General features: G+C 29.3%; 1 protein-coding gene across 2 annotated transcripts in view; it reads left to right on the top strand.

Moving 5' to 3' along the window:
* Nucleotides 1-7,500, top strand: part of LOC129959530 (uncharacterized) — a 33,537-nt gene extending 26,037 nt beyond the window's left edge. For both annotated transcript variants that reach the window (XM_056072404.1, XM_056072405.1), the window contains exons 10-11: nucleotides 3,463-3,531; nucleotides 7,293-7,500. In XM_056072404.1, coding sequence (XP_055928379.1) covers nucleotides 3,463-3,531; nucleotides 7,293-7,350 — 127 coding nt within the window. In that variant the 3' untranslated portion in view covers nucleotides 7,351-7,500. The remainder of the gene's footprint in view (nucleotides 1-3,462; nucleotides 3,532-7,292) is intronic.
* Nucleotides 7,501-17,802: the final 10,302 nt, after the last annotated feature.

The raw sequence follows: 17,802 nt of genomic DNA, 5'->3' as shown, positions 1-17,802 counted from the left end.
CCGCACAGGAATTTGGCAGTTTTGTCGCTTCTTGTCTATTTGATGAATCTGTTTGATCTTGTCATCGGACGCAGACAAATCTCCGCCTTAACTCTATAACAACTGCTCTGGCGACGACTCAATTCCGTGTCAGTGCAGTAATAAAATTGTTTTTATACTTTTATTCATATGGCAATGCCTAATGAAAGCTTTTTATTTCATAATCGAGGCACGCAGAAATCCTTAAAAAGTTTCAAAAAGTGTGTTTTTATGAAACTTTAACGTCTTTGCTGCATTTCAAGATGTACTCCAAAATTTTTTTATAATTATTATTTATCTCATCTATGCCAAAAGGAAACTTTTCCACGTTATTACAAGTTAAAAATCAAAAATTAATTTTTTCATTCCACCCTAATATAGTGTATATATATATATACGAGTGAAATCAAAGCTTTCCCCTTTTCTCTTGCATACATAATGAATCCTTTCTCTTTGAACATTTGGATTTTTGTTTTGACAAAATGACTCACTTTTCATCGCTTTCTTTTCACACCCTGATGCTTTCGTTTCATTATTATGTACTTTAGAATTACTTACTTCATATAATGATTTACCACGAGATAAATAAAATAAATCACATTTGCGACCTAACTGAGTTGGCGAAAGCCATATTTTTCCTTCGCGGATATCTATTTGTTCTTTCGTTCTGAAATCCAATGTTTGATGCAATTTATCCGTAACAATTACATCTTATAATTTTTTAAAATCTTTTTTTTTTCATTTCTCTTACTTGACAGTAATATTCAAATGATGTAGTTAATTGCGATGCAATCTATACATGTGAGTCATTTGATTCATAATCCGACAATTCTTCCTCAGTTGCATACGTTAAAACATTGTTAGGTTTAATCTCTAGTAAATTAATTAATATCTCGGCTTGTATGCCTTTTGGGAACTGGAATTCCTTTTGGAGCATAATTTATGCTTTATCTAAGAAAGTAAAAACAAATGCAATGCCTCGGCATTCTCAGGAACAGAAATTGTTAGTCTTCTAATTCTTTTTATTATATTTTCAAAACAGAAAACCACGTTTGTTCGCTCACCAGGCACTGATTGTTTTTCCAATTTTTCTAGCTCAATCTTCTTCTCGAGTCGGGCCAATTTCATTTTTTTTCAATCTAACTTAGATTGTACATTAATTGCCTTAGTCGTCCGATCCTCACAGATCGATTTGACTACGCCACGGACAAATTCTTTATCCATTTTGAATACATCAGAATTTTCTATTAATTTTCCATAATTATATTAATAGTCCCTAATTTTAGCATTTTTTGTCACAGTTTCACTATTCACAATTATTATTAAATCACACTTATTGAAATCGTTTTAAATACTCATTTTCCGAAATAAGACAGGCAGAATAAATGTAAAACGGAAGTATCCCAATATCACCTTTTGAAATTTGCTGTTTACTGGCTCCAAACCCCCATCTCTATGAGTGTGATTGGTTTTAATGCATCAGTCCACTTGGATTAGCTTAGTCGTTCTATTTCTTGATTAACAAAGGTGATTATGATGATTTTTACAAGTGAGAATGTAATGATGGAGAAGGAATATATATTACATGAATATGGACAGTTAATGCAGAACGCCCTCTCGTGGAGTTAATTTACCACACATATACACATACATATAATTTTATCTCTGAACCATTAGCAGTTGTATCATGAATGATATAACAATAATCCAGAAGTTTGAAATATTTTATATGGAAAGGAAGGGATCGAAATATTTTTTCGTGTTAAAAGATCAGCCGGAAAATTGGAATTCTACCGGCATTTCTGACGAAAATTGAAACATTATGCCTTTTTCTTTTATATAGAATAGAGAGAAGAGATAGAAATATTTATATAGAATTTTACTTCTTATTTGCGTACCATTCAACATCATTTGAACTGTTTAATCCATCCTTAGATGTTGGAAAATGTTTAACATCACCACTCCTCCTTTCAAAGCTATCAAGACAATCAAGAAACGCAGTGACATTTTGATCCATCTCTTCTTTGCTCTCTTTAGCAGTCTATCCTTTTCTTTTAAAGGCTAAAATTTATCAAAAAGAAATTTTTGCTTTATCTACATTTCCACAATTATTTTTACTCCTAATTCGCAGGTTTCTCTAAAACGTCACGCGGTATGTTTAACACAGAATTAATGTTAATTCAGGGGGATTCTAATAATTACTCAACACGTGTAAAAAATAATGCGCTGTCACAACAGTATATCGATCACTTGGAAGGGGATCAACTGAGAACTCACCAGTAGAACCGTTCGGGCAAAACTTGTCGTCTGCTGTGTTGGATTTATAATGAACATTTGAATACAAAATTTTCATTAGAAATATGATAACTTTTGGACAGAAAACGGCAAAAATATAAACTGTTAGGTGATGAAATGCAATAACGGAATTTAATTCCCCAAATATGAAAGGTATTAATTTTACCTATTGAAAAAGGGCATAAACTTTATTTTCAATAGTATAATAATTTATTTACATTGCATTGAGTAATTGAATGCGAATCACTGCAATATCGTTAGGCACCATTCTAAAACAAATTAATAGGAAAAAGAAATTCGTCATCAATACCGAGCACCTGGCGTGATCCGGTGCCCCTGGATCTAGAATCTTACTTTTAAAGTGATCCTGGGTTTTTACTCTATTTCTATTAATGCTAATCAATTCACATCCTAGAATTGTTCGTGTTGTTTATGCAATAAGTTGGAAAGTTTAAATTATAAGAAGCCAATTTACAGAAAGACATCTCATATTTATCTCAATTATGAAAAAAGTTTGAATAATTTGTATTTTGTCTTCGAGGTGTTATTCTACTTATTTGCTATGTTAGTATTAAAAAAAGGGTAAATGTTTGAAGTATTTAGAATCTTTATTATTTGTTTGATGAGCTTTTGGTGATGACTGAGAGAGAGAACAACAACAAACTTTGTTGCTGGAGTTAAATTCTACTTGTATTTTTTTATTCATATTATTTGCTATAAAAAATAAACGTAAATCTTATTCATAATACTTACAAATTATCATTCTTATACATTACTCCTCTTTATTTCTTATCTTCTTGTGTGATTTACAATCCTCTTACATCGTTCAAAATGCTTTCATGTTCATAAACTAAACAGCAACACGTATTTAATAAAGCTTATAATTATGTAAGCACTTTTCTTCCATTTACAATTTAGTTATGTGTACAGAAATTAGCATTTCATCTTTTGACTTAATTTTGGGAAAGTAGAGTAGGTTTTGAAAAAAAATTATTGTAAATAAATATGAGACCTATAGCCAAAACATGCCTATTTTTATTGATTGAAATTTATATTCTAACATTTCATTTAGATAAAAATTATTTTGCTGTGCTTGGGTTTTTCTTAATTTGATATAGAAAGTTTTAAAATTAACTTTGCTATTTTTAGGTTCTTAGGTAAAGGTTCCAGTGATATTGAATTTCCAATCGAACCTCCACCCGATTATGAAGGGCTTGAGTAAGTGATTTAATTATCGAAAGTTCAAATAATTTTTTAAAAAATAATCTTTTTTAGCAAGATTTGATACTGACAATATTTGGCTATTCCAGAAATTAATTGTTCTGGTGAGTTTACTTGACAAAATTTTCAAAATAGTTACAATTCTCAGTCAATTACCTCTCAATATCAGAATCATCGGCAATGCGCAGTACCTGTCATATCGTTAGTCTACTTTAAGTATTTCGGTGTCGATGGATTCCGCCGCATGACATCCGTTGACACATCGTCTAGCAATAAAGATTATTCATCCTGATATTGTGTTTGCCTACAACACTTGCCTTCCAGCACAACTACATATGCGGCTACTGCCGCAAAATTTCCGTTGGCAGGTATTTCTCTATCTCAGCTATGGTCTTGTTTTAGCTTTCTGTGACTTCTATCTGTTTCAGCATATGAGAAGGTGTCTGGTTAGACTGCATTTTCCCAGGAAGTCCAAGTGGCTGTCAGACGGTGGCTTCCTTTTCAGTTCGCTTATTTCTTCGTATCTCACGCCTTAACACGTTTTTCAGTTCCATTGGATCTTATGTAGAATGATAACTAAAAGGTTGCTTTATATGATTTTATTAATGTTTCTTAGCAATTATATTTTCTATCTCGTTATGATCTCAAGGAATCTTATTTTCTTGCAGAAAGTAATATAATTTTATATATTTTAGGAATTAAAATTATTTTCAGATTTGTTTTGAAAAATTTAATTTTTTTTTACTGCGTAAGAGATTAAGAGAAACGTTTGAAAATTTAATTGGAAAACTGAGGCGCATTTCGTGACATTAATAACATTTTTAAACTCGTCCATTTTATTATAGCTTTTATTTTCTTTATTTCTTTTTATTTTCTCTATATTGTGTTCTGAAATACTAAAATTTGCCACTGTCGCTTTACAAGGGGAATGCACGAGTTGGAGAATTGAGTTCGATGTGAGATTTAGTATACCGGTATTATACCTATAGAATGTTCAATCACTAAAATATAAAGCGCAATAGCATACCAATTTCCTGAAAATACCTTCGAACATTTTGCATAGCTTGTTTACTAGTAATTTCTTCCCATTTCTCCCTTTACCAAATCAGAGGCATAGTTGTCAAGGCTGCCATTACGTAAGCAATAGGTCAGAGATCGTACATGCCTCTTTTTCATTTCTCTCCTAATTTTTCAGAATTATAGAAATTCAGTCAACAACTTATAGATAGATTTAATTAATATGTTTTTCATAGTTTTATACAAAAGTAAGTGTTTTCTCTCTTTATGCTTGAATTATTATTTAATTGTTAAATGAAAACTAATTATGGATGTAAGTTATTGGTTATAAATAATTTAAATTGGCGAGCAATTATATTTTATAATTATCACCATTTAAGTTAGGTTTATTATTATTATTCTTTAAAAATGAAATTATACTTAAGTATTACGAAATTATCATCAAGCATTAGATGAATGAATATTTTTTTTTGCGTAAAAAATGAGTGACATTAATTAAAATTTTATGCACATGTTCATTAACATTACATTGCATTAATTCATATTATTAAAATAATTTTGTAATATTTTTTAAAAAAGCGTTTAATTATTTTTCTTTTATATTTGCATAAAAATGAGTAACATATTAAAAGAACTATCTCTAAATTATTAATATAATTGAAATAATTATGATTTTTTTTTAAAAATCCATTTATATTTGTAATTACTTTTCTATTTAAAAATTTATAGTTCAAATATTAGCAGAATAAATATAAATTTTTTAATTACAAACGAAAAACATATTAATTAAAACTATATGTAAGCTGTTAATTATATTTGAATAATTTTAAAAAAAATTGAATTGAAAAAAAATGAAAAAGAGACACACCGAGGACGGACTCAAACCTGTCACATACGAATTGATCGCCTTGATAACCGAGCCTTTGGATTGTTTGACGCGGAAGCAAGTGAATAGGATGTAAGCCTGTAGAATACAGGCAGTTCTACAGTTCCTGAACTAGAGAATTAGTTATGTATGTATTTAGAAATATTTTATAGTTTTTTAGTGTTTCCCAATGTGAAAAAAAAATTGGAAATGTTATGTTATTTATCAGTTGAACCCCAGTATTTAAAGAATGGATAAGAATGCGGTTTTTTCCTTTTTCAGGAACTAGATAATATAAGCTATCTGCAACTTTTAAAGAAAATCATTTGATAAATCTCTCAACTGGAAGATTTTTTTTGTATCTTTTTTTAGCAAAAAAAAAACAGTTGTTTTTTCCTTTTTTGAAAAACATTTGCCTCTTAATTTGTATATGTTGATTTTATAGATGTTTTTTCCATCTTTTGTATGCAAATATTCGAAAATATAAGTAGTTTCGAACGTTTTTCAAAAACTTCATCCAGAACGTAAGCACGTTCTTTATAAAGGTATTCTTTATTCTTTTTTCTCTTTACTCCTTTCTTCTTTATTATTTAATGATTTTGTTTTAAAAAATCGATCGTTATATTAAAAACTAAAATTTCTGAGAGACCTTTTCCAAAACGTTTTTTGTTAATACAGCAAAATACCCTTTTTATGTTTTTATTTTCATTTAGAGGAGGGGGATACCATTTGATTTTAAAGCCTGCTAGATTTATTATTAAGGGGATTCTGATAGTTTTTGTTTTAAGTTTTCGGGTTCTTTTTGTTTAAATCTCGAGAAATGTCAATGGATATAATTGAAGATGTCTCTAGTTTGGACTCACAGGACTTTCCGAATTGACGAATCTATAATGACTAAATACTTCGTGATATATGGATAAAACATCCTCCAAATTGAAAACACAGAAGGAATACTATTACAGGAAGTTCTTACTGCAGTTATCAGTGTATTAAGTTAAATTAGAAATGACGACTGGTACAATCTCTTTATTGAAGTCTAATTGAAAGTGTTGTTTCCTTCATGAGAGATTGTTGTACCTTTTCATGATGTGTCGTAACATCTGTTTTCTTGTACTAGCGTGTCATTTAAATAGATATAAGGTATGAAATACCAGAACGAGTCAAAAAAATCATAGGCAATCACCGTGTCAAATTGAAACCCTAATAACCTTCGTTTCCTCTAAATAAGCAATATTGCTCTGCGAAGGAATTAAATATCAAAGAAAAAACTTGGTACAGTTTCACATTTGAAATTCTGTAGCTAAATTTTGCAAAATAATAAAAAACTCAGAGTTTGCGCGAAATTATAAGTCCAGTTTATAGTAAGCATACACAAGTGTTAAAAAAAGTCTATCAGAGAAAACGTAATGCTTGTATTACTTAGTTCTTAGAGTTGAAATCAGATAAATAGATTTATTCACCACAGTAAATATTTCTTTAAACAACAACAAGCTAAATTAGGTACTTCCTGAATGATCTTTGAACTAAGCACACCAACTTTCAACTTTTCTTTCCAGTTGCCTGCCCAGATTGAAGTGTTTAAAGGTATAATTGATCAAAAGAGGAACTCTCTCTCCTAGCAATATGCATGTGTGTGGGCTTTATACATTTAATAGCTTTCATTATTGATGAACATTCAAAATGATAGATTTTATGAAATTATCAAATTTTGAATTTAATCTGTATTTCTTTAATTGTTATTCATATAGTAAGAATATTTAAGTTTCAAATTATGAAACATCAGCCTCGATTACGCAATACTTATTCAAATGTATCTATATTATTTGATTAAAAATACTCTTTATATAATATGGACACTTTCTTTATTTCTTTTTAGAGTTTTGGGTGTAAAACCTGATCGCCTCGAAGCATGGGCTGAAAAGTTTTTCAAATAGAAGGAAAAAATGGAAATGTAGAAACCTTTATGACTAAGAAATCTGAGCTTTTATAACTGACCAGTGATTTGGGAATTCTTTACTCTTCCTTATTTAGTAAAAAAATGATTTTTTTTTGTATGTACATGGTCAGTGATAACTGACCAGTGATTTGGGGATTCTTTACTCTTCCTTATTTAGTAAAAAAATGATTTTTTTTTGTATCCACATGAATTCTGATATGACATTAATTCTAATTCTTTCCGTTATGATGAAAATGTTTAGGAATTTTCATTTCAATATTTTGAATTCATTTTTATTCTTCATTTTTAAACTCTATGAGTTTGCATTATAATTAAATGTGTTTCCTGTCATTTTAATGTAATGCATTTCACAAATATAAAATTTCTAAAACGAGAAATTTTAATATTCCTCAAATAGGTTATAATAATATGCTATAGGTGTTTCAAATTCAATAAAAACATTGAATCACAATGAGTCATTTTAAAATTTACATTATATTTTTATTTACACTTTTATTAAGCATAATTTTATGAACAATCTAAATTTAAAAACCAGTGGAAGTAATTAGATCTTGTGGCAATGTAGTTATATACTTTGAAAACGTGAAAATGCACGGCATCTGTTTATGCAATCTGCTATTTTTATACATTAAAAAAATTGATGCTTGTGATATTTACAATCTGCCTTGTATTGCAGTTCCTATTTAAACTAGTCTATGGATATTATCGTCATTTTTAAGAAAACTGTCGATATAATTTGAATTACATTTTACGAACTATCTCTTATGGACCTTTTATTTATATTGCTCAACTCTACTGAAGTATTCATATACAATATTAAGTTTTTTTATTAATATTTTACGAAAAACAAACATTTGTATGTACGACCTGGTATTTTTATACTTAGAAATGTGATATTTAAAAACTGCCATGTTTTCCGGTTTGTTGTTAAACTAGTGTAAATCTGATAGTTATTTTTAAGAAAACTATCAATGTTACCTAATATGCATTTTACAAGTTGTCTTTAATGTGCATTTTTTTGTATTCTTCAGATATAAAGAAGTATCCATATACAATTTTATTCTTTTTGGTTTATATTTTATGAGTAATTTTTACTATTTAAGGTTTGTAATTCCAAAATTCATTGCTGAACTTGTTTATCCATATGATAGTCATTTTTACAAAAACTATCAATGTTACCTGATTTACACTTTACTAAACTTTTTTATGTGTTAAGAAATATCTTATATAGACTTGTTTATAAATATTTGAGACTTAAATAATTATTCGTACAATTTTCTGAATTTTCGTTATTTTTTTTACGAAAAATTTTTACTAGATATTTTCTGAGTTACTGCAATTAATTTTGGAAATAATATATGTATATGTTGGACATTTTTACAAAAACCAATGAATTAAAATTTTATGAAAATTGTAATTGGTTAGTGCTAGAATGTCTGCATGCAATTTATTGTTGAATTGGTTTATGGATATATATTCTTCAATTAAACAGAAACATTCATATACATTTTGTATTTTTTGGCTAAAATTACTATTAAAAGCTCTTTTGTGTGTGTGTTTGAGTTTTTATCTAAATTGTCTTACATGAGTAAACTAACAATTAGGAACATTTTTTCCTATTGTAGAATTAAATTAATAATATCCGTAGCATTCTACACTTTTGCACATGTTCCTTTTAACTATGTTTGCTTGAATATAATGGTGAGATGAAAGTTGCAGTAAGAGATGATTTTTAACCAATATATTTAACCATTTTGTTTTCACTTCCTTTCCTGTAATTTTGAATGTTTTAAAGATTTTAAATTATTTTTCTACTTTTAAACATTTACATTTAGGTTTAGAAGAATTGCTCTTTGTTTTACTGCAAGGATTAAAATCACCTAAAAGTGATAGAAGTAGCTTTCTTCAACAACCTTTATTATTATTAATAATAATATTATCCTTGAATTGTGGTGAAAGCTAGTTAAAAAGTTTGAAGAAATCATATTTTTTATTGCTAATTTAGTGTTTCTGACGAGACTGTAATTATATTAAGTCACCATATGCATGTTTTTGAGTTTGTATTATGCATAACGATTCCGTTTTGATTTACATTGCCTGAACATCAGTTTATAATAATCAATTTTTCCCGCATTTCTATTATTTTCATAGTTAATCAGTTTGAATGCAAGCATATGTCAGACATATATATATAATTTTATACATATATCACAAACTTTCTCGCAGAAAGATTGGTCCAGAAGTACATAAAAAAATTGGCATGTTGAGCTCTATTATTGATATATTAGGCTTTATCAGAATTTAAATATTTTCCTGCTACTTTCATATATGTATCTATAATTCTTTAAGTTATTACGACTGTTTCATGATATGAAATGTTAAATGGGGGGAATTTAATTTTTTGAAATTAAAACCGAATTTCATAATGATAGGTTAACATGCCGATCGGGAATCGTCAAGGAATTCCGGGAGTATGGGAAAAATCAGTGAAAAGTCAGGGATATTTATTATGAAACTGAAATTTTTTCTTTTGTAAATCAGTAATTTTTTTCGAACATGATAATTTGCTTGTACTTTTGTCATAAATTGAATGAAACATCGTTGGCAACTAATGAAAATAAAAAAATACTAGTTGAAAATAGACTATATAAAAGAAAGATTAATCACCATGTGTAATTTATTGCATATATGTATAAATATATATTTCGCCGATGATTTTTTTTTCTCAACTGCTAGTTATCGCCTTAATTAGCGAAAATGGTTTTGCATGTTATGGGAGAGAGCAGCCTTTACTGTTATGATTTTATGTTTTAATGGGCTCCTTTAATTTAAAAAGAAATATATGGAGCTATTCTAACCCCCCCCCCCCTTCAAGGCCTTTTTTTCCCTTCGCACGTCAAATCTGTCGTACCATGTGTTACGAGAGCAAAAATATGAATTGAATTTTGGGTATTAATTTTCAAAATTGTTCCTAAAATATTGAACACTTATTATGATTCCAAATCAGTTTATTTTTATTAAAGAAATATTTTGCAATAATAATTTTCCCCCTTTTCTTGGAGATCTTTTTGTTGAATTATGGAGTTTATTGCTATTATATCCATAAATTGCTATCATTTAGGTGTGAACACGGATTATTAAATTCTTTGTATGAATCTATGATAAGGACAGCATGGAATGGACGTTATTGCTAATATTTTCTTTTAACATTTCCTATTATTTTATTTTATTCCAAAATTCCCCATACATTCAACAAAATGCTCTATAATTTAAAAATAATATTAGCGACGAGAAATTAATTTGTTTGATATATTATACATTCACATGCCTCTTGAAATTTTTTCAAAAGATTCTTTAAAAATAGAAGGGAGCGTTTTTTTTATACGGTTATATGAAACGGCTTACCACAAAAATTTGTAAAAGTTCATTCATATTATATTTTTTGAAATTTATACGTCTAAAATATTTTTCTTTTTATGTAGTGAAGAACAAAATTGATAAGGACTAAGTTTTAAGCACTTAGCCAGCGTGCAAACAATTTTTTTTTATTGTGTTTGTATTTTAAATGTCAATGCAATTTTGATTTCATTGAAGAATTTTTCTTATTTTGATGCAGAAATTTCATTTTGAATTTGTAAATGACTTTTTTTCTGTTAGTAAAATTATAGTTCAGTTCCGATTTTCATGTTGATGAATAGGGGAGATCCCACTGGAAGGAAACAAATCATATCATTCTTAAAAGCACTCCGTCAATGTACATATATTTTTGTACTGATTTTTCGTGAGTAAATTTGACAAACGGTTCTGAGATGTGACTGGTTGGCTAAAAGTCTGTCTAGATGGAATGTATCTTCTATTGTTGGTTATTTTATTGACGAAAAAGGAAAGGATTTTACATAATTGAAGCTTATCTGAAATTCAATAAGTGAAAATGACAGGATTTCTTTTCTGAAAATTAAATACAGTTAAGAACATATTGTGCAATAATTAATTAGAAAAAATAAAGCGACATCATTCTGAAGATATTAGAAACATTTGACAAATGTCAGGGAAATTTCTTAAAAAACCTGGGAATGTCAGCAAAATTTCTTAAAAAACCTGGGAATGTCAGCGAAATTTGAACGGCAGAAATGCTGACCACACTGAATGGCATGAATGTGGAATGTTGAAGCAATTATTAATATTGCAAATTAATTTGGGTTTTGTAGGCATTTTTTTTATTTTATTTCAAATAAATTTTATTTCTAATTAGATAAATAATTTCTCAATGCTTGTAAAGTGAAAATGTATTATCATTAGTGAACGTTCATTTTTTAAAAATAGCTTTCAGTTTGAAAAATATCGTATACTATTTTTCTCCTCAATTAAATTCCTAGTAAAAGTGATGACCTGTATATTTACTAATTCCACTTTATTTAACACTTATAAATCTTGAAATAATCTAAGTATCATGCAATCCATTAATATCATTCAGTGTTGAATCATCTCAATTCTGCATTGTTTGCACACTGCTTTAATGCTGAACACTGCTTCAATAATAATAAATAAACAGTGATTGAAGGCTGAACGCTGCTTCAGTAATAATAAATAAACACTGCATTAATGCTGAAACCACTTTTAAAGTAACATTTATTCCAATTTCTTGCAATGCAAATACTTAAAAAGAGATTGTAGGAGTTTTCAATCAACTTAACTAATCTAAAGCAGTTGTATCTAAAGTTGTATAAAGCCTGATAATTATAAATATCTAATAGTTAAAGAAAAACCGCATTATTACATTTCAACTTAAGAAGTCTTTCGTTTATTTTTAAACTATTTTTATTCCTCTTCCCATACATTTCTTATACATGGGAGAACCTCAATGCTTATTCCTTTCAGGATATACATGATTAGGAAGAAATGTTTCTCACTTGAGAGAGCTCTAGAATGTGTTCTATTTGTCCGAATGAAATAAAATTTGAATTTCAGATAATACACTTGACATTTATAATAATTTTTTTTCAAAACGTCAGCCTTAGGTGTTGCAGTATTCTACAGAAAGTCATTTAATATGCTTTATAAATGTTAAATAATATCAAAACTTTGCATTGAAACTGTCCAATTATCCTCTCTTCGTGCTTAACAATGAACAATAATCGCTGAATCATAAGCATCAACTGATCAAAGTATGCCTTCCGGAATGAGTAGAACAAGTCACCGAATTTTGTCTATCAGATCTAGCACAGATGCTGGCCTTTGAATGCAGATAATGTCGTTCAGGAAACCCAACAATCAAAGCTATCAGGGGCTGATATCCGGAGAACGTAGAAACCATGATGCTGGAAAATGAAGACTTATCACCCATGCATCTGCGAAATTCTGTCATAGCAATCGTTTGATGTGGCGATCAATAACAGAAGGCTCGCCATCCTACATTAAAATGATGCACTGCAGGCATCCATTCTCTTGAAGTTATAGGATTACAGAATCCTTCAGCATATCACGGAGCCGGTACACCGTGATATGCTCTTCCGTCATGGTACATACAATCGTGTTACGGAACACGCTTAGATTCCTTTATCAGTTAACTTTTTAAAGAAATATGGTCCAATGAAAAATATAGTTCTTCAAAGAACTTTGTATGTTTACGAAAATTTTTTCGTTTCACAAAATATAAAGTCTTTCTTGTATATCACTTTAAAGAGAATTTAATACTGATTTTAATAGAAAAATAAAATTTAAATATTTGCAAAACTTAAGTTCAACGGCAATAATTATTGAGATACATTAAATGCTGTTGACTGCAGTGATTTATCAGTACTTTGTAGGCCAGACTTTATTTTTAATTACAGCTTCACATCTCTGCTTCCTTGAGTTGACGAGAGTTATAAGGTCTTCCTTCGTTATTACATGTTAATCAGTTAATAGTAAGTAAATTAAAGTATAAGATCAATTCTTCTTCAACTGAAATTCCTTGGACTAGACTTGCAGAAAAAGTAATCAATGAATATAATTTAACATCCCATTCTACTTCAAAATTTCCTCCTGCATATTTGTCATTTGGTACTTTTCCTTATTCTCCTCCCTTAACTCAAAATCAATTCTAACCTCCAGTAGAAGAAGCTAGAAAATTACCCAAAGATATAACCATAAAATATCATGATAAAAATAAAATAAGATATGGTGCTAGATTCATAGATTCTTTGTTCAAATCTGGTGCCATTGTAATATACGAGGAATTTAATTATCCAAATAGAAGAAAATTATGTCCTGCATTTTCAGGTCCATATGAAATAGCAGCTAAACTCTCAGATGCAAATTATGAAATAATTAACCAAAAGCATAGACGATCAAAACTACTGATATTGCTTGTGTGTCAAAATTAAGAGCCTATTGTCGAACAGAAAAATTAATTCATAAACAATAATTTAAATTTAATTTTTTTTTAAATTCTTTTATTTCCTCCTTTTTTTGACATAAATCCCCAACTTAGGTTGGACCATTGTCTCCTCTCGTAAGATTTAGTTTTTTCTTTTTCTTCTTTATGATGATGCTGTGATAGGTGCCATCACAACATATATTCAAACGCAGCTGTCTCATTGAGACGTTAGTATAGGGTCAACCTCCGAATTAATATATATCTATACATTACACACTATATTATTATTATTATTTTAGTATTGTTGATTATTTATTTTTAAATAAAGTTTTCACAAATATGTTGTATGTTTATTCTAATTTCCTTATTTAAATGAATTTTTATATTAATGTAAAGGTAAATGAAATTTAGGTGTCACATTTAATATGCTTTTAAATATTAATGTCTTACTTGAACACCACTGTATAAGGTAGAGTTGTGTGTCAAATGGCCTTCTGTATTCGGGGGGGGGATTACAATGATATTATTAAATCTAAATTAAATTCTAATTAATTTCCAAATTTTAATCTGAATCTAACCCATATTCATTCAGAAATGGTGTCTTATTTCCTGATCCAATTCCACCCTTTTTTATTTAATTAATGCTACACGAGCTCTGATAACTGCTGAAATCTGTAAGTTTCCACACTTTGGGTGAAGGGATAAAATTAATGTCATGCTATGAGAATTTTTTTAAAAGATACTATTTCCCTTATCTTTAACCGAAACATGTAAAGAAAGCCCTATCAGAATCTCATAGTATATAATCACCAGGAAAAATTATTTTCTCTCTCTTGTGGTTTTTCGCTGTCTTTTGCTCTTGTGCAGCGCTGTGAGGGTATTTGACCGTGCCTCTAGTACATAAATTATGCCTCCCGAGATGAAATAAAAGCGAGCTTAATAATTCAAAGTGTCTACTGCCGTTTTCAGTAATACAAAGGATCAAACGTTTATTGAAATTTTCAGCAATGGGCCCCAAGTCTTCCACCTTTAATTTATCCCATTCACGCAGAAGCCATTTCTTTAGAGAATCCAAACTTTCATTTCGTTTAGAGCAAGTTCTAAACTTCAAAATGGACCTTCCACTATAATCATGGGATTGAGATTCGACGAGTACTGTGCCCACTCTCCAGATGATATCGCGTCCAGAAAATGTGCCTTGCACCAGTCTTCTGTCTTTTTAGCCTTGAGAGCTGGTGCAGTCTTGTTGAAACAACCACGTTATTTGCCGAAGTGCGTTTTGGCCCACGGAAATACAACAGCTTCTAGAATCTCTCACTGGTACACTTTTTGATTTATTTTAACGCCCTCATCCACAACACCAGAGATGTTTTGCTGCTTGCGCAAATTCCGCCCCAGACAATCATCAACTTTTGATTTTTGCGATGTGTAATAATTTCTGAAGTGCTTGAAGCGTAGATCCTACAGTCCTAAGAATTACAAGCTTTTGGACGGTAAAAAAAGCTTCTCATTAGTGAAAAGGAATCTCTCTCAGCGCTGACTTGCGGCCCGTTTCAAACGTTTTAGATGTCTGGAGCCGCAAAGTTTTTTTTCTTCAGTGAGGAGCTCAACTTTTTGAAACTTGGACGGCTTAAATCCAGCGGCTTTTGCCAGTCGTTGCACTGATGGTTCCCTTTTCCCCAGTTCGCAAGTGATCTTTCTCATGGAAACCCTCGAACTTCATTGAACTCGCTTTTCGATAACCTTACGGCTATTGAAAGTGTTCATCATACGTTTTCGTTCACTTCCTGGACGTTGACCATCGTTGATAAAAGTGTTCCGCAATTAAGGTTCTAAAGTTTAATCTCTCCATGCAGTAAAATTCTGCTTCTTATGCACTATAATTTATAAAAATTAAAAATTTATAGAAAAATAGAGATTAGAGAACTTCAGCAAATAAGATATTCAGAGAAGGGCTGCTCAAAAACCAAAAATACAAAACAGAAATTTCACATTTGTTCTTCCAAAAACTTAAACATATAAAAGTAATATCTAAAATTTCCTTATTTTAAAGTAGAGGAAGAACAAAATATTATTTTTGAGAAATTTTGAAATAATATTATATTTTCAATAATAAGATTCACAAATGTAGTAGAATTATATTATGAAAATCGTATTATTAATAATAATGGTAAATTAATTTTTTTATTTAATATTTATTTAAATAACTGCGACTATGTGAACATGGTAGTTGAAAAATGAAAAGTGCTAGGTACATGAAGTTTAATGAATCGTATATATAAAAAATAATTATAATTCAAAATCGTTCAGTTTATGACATATTGGGGTTTGTATGTGCAATTGTATGTAAATCTCAAAATTTTAAAAAAAATCAGTGTCATGAAAAAATAACATTTCAAATACAGCAGTCTTGTGTACACAATCGAAGATATGTCTAATAAAATTTGGAATTAATTGGTATAAAGGAAAACTTTCAAAATTCATACACATTTCTTATACGATGGTACAAAACGCGGTATGTTAGTTCATTATGTTAAAGTCACTTCCGTTTGCGAACAATGCCGTCATCTCCGAGGTTCTGCCATCCGTTTACCCGAGCACTACTATGTATTATATTTTCATGAAATAGGTAGGAGCAGATCACTACCCTTGGCTCTCAGACGGTCCTTTCATATTATTTCCCCTCTAGTTGATATTTCAAAGTTTTTTTTTTTTTTTTTTTTTTTTGTAGCACTACAATTTTACAATTTACGAAAAGTAAATAAAACAATATAAATAAAAAACATTATTGATAATTCTTTTTTGTTTCGCTCAGTATTTACTGTAAAGTTTTGTGATCAAACTATTTTTTTTCTTGTAAAAGTGCAGGGCCGCCGTGTGAGGGTGGCAAGAGTGTTCACCGCACAAGGGCGCCTGAGACAAGGGGGCGCCAAAATGTATAGCACTTATAGTTTTTTAATTAAATGTTACTTATATAAAAATTGTTAATTATACGCTTGCAATTTTAAAATCTAATAATTTGTAACATGTAACAACAGGGATTGGGAATGTTTTGTATCGGCATATATTTATTTTTTATGTGCTGTGAAGCTGTTGCGGCTCAACGTTGTTGTTTAGTTTGCCTTTTTTCTTTTGGAATGATGGTGGCGGCGCCACCATCCGTCTGTGTCCTTGAATTAACAGGTAATACCACAACCCCCGATACATCAGGGGTTGTGGTAATACCCCTATTTTTAATCATATACGTAGACGCTGCTCATAAAGTGCGTACATTCTGTGAATTGCTTCACAAACAAGGTACTGTGATTAATTGTTTTGAAATCGTTTTTTATTTATAATAACTCTAAGAAATAGGATTATTATTTAGAGGTAATTGAACAATTGGTATTATTTTCATAGCAGTAACGATTCATAAAAAGAAAAAAATTCATTAAAAAAAACTTTTATCTTTAAAATTAACAAAATAATTCAAAAAGCAACTTTTTATTTATTTCTATAAAACCCAGATAAATCTTACCCTTAATTGAGCAGAATTTGATTTATCAATTTCTGATATAGAATTACAATTTCCGAATAATGGATAAGACTTACTAATGATTATAGCTCTTATTCATTAAAAGTTTATAATTATTATGTACCTGAGATGTTTTCAATATTTTAATACATAGCTTTTTACAACAAATGCTTTTTAGTAATTTGTATTAATATTGGTTTAATTTAATTAAATATTTTTAATCAACAGAAAGAAGAAAAAAATCCACACTAAATTCTCAGAAATAAATTTTCCTCCAAAAAAAATGACAAAAAAATGTTTATAAATTTTCAGTCAAATCAGTTTTTTTTATCTGAATCTTTATTTAGTAGCAAATGACATAAATGGGCTTCCGACTTTCAAATAGTATATTGAGAGAAATTCATATGATGCATTTTGTATATTGAATGAAAATTACATTTTTTTTATTTAGTGCAATAAATATATTTTTAGAAACATATTCTCAAAAAAAAAAAAAAAAAGTCTGGAGCACAAAATAGAAAAAGGAAATTGCAACGAGAGGAACCTAACCACAAACT

Source organism: Argiope bruennichi, chromosome X1 (assembly GCF_947563725.1).
Source record: "Argiope bruennichi chromosome X1, qqArgBrue1.1, whole genome shotgun sequence".
Classification (NCBI taxonomy): domain Eukaryota; kingdom Metazoa; phylum Arthropoda; class Arachnida; order Araneae; family Araneidae; genus Argiope; species Argiope bruennichi.
The sequence above is the reverse complement of the archived record's forward strand: the minus strand, read 5'-3'. Positions and strand labels throughout refer to the sequence as shown.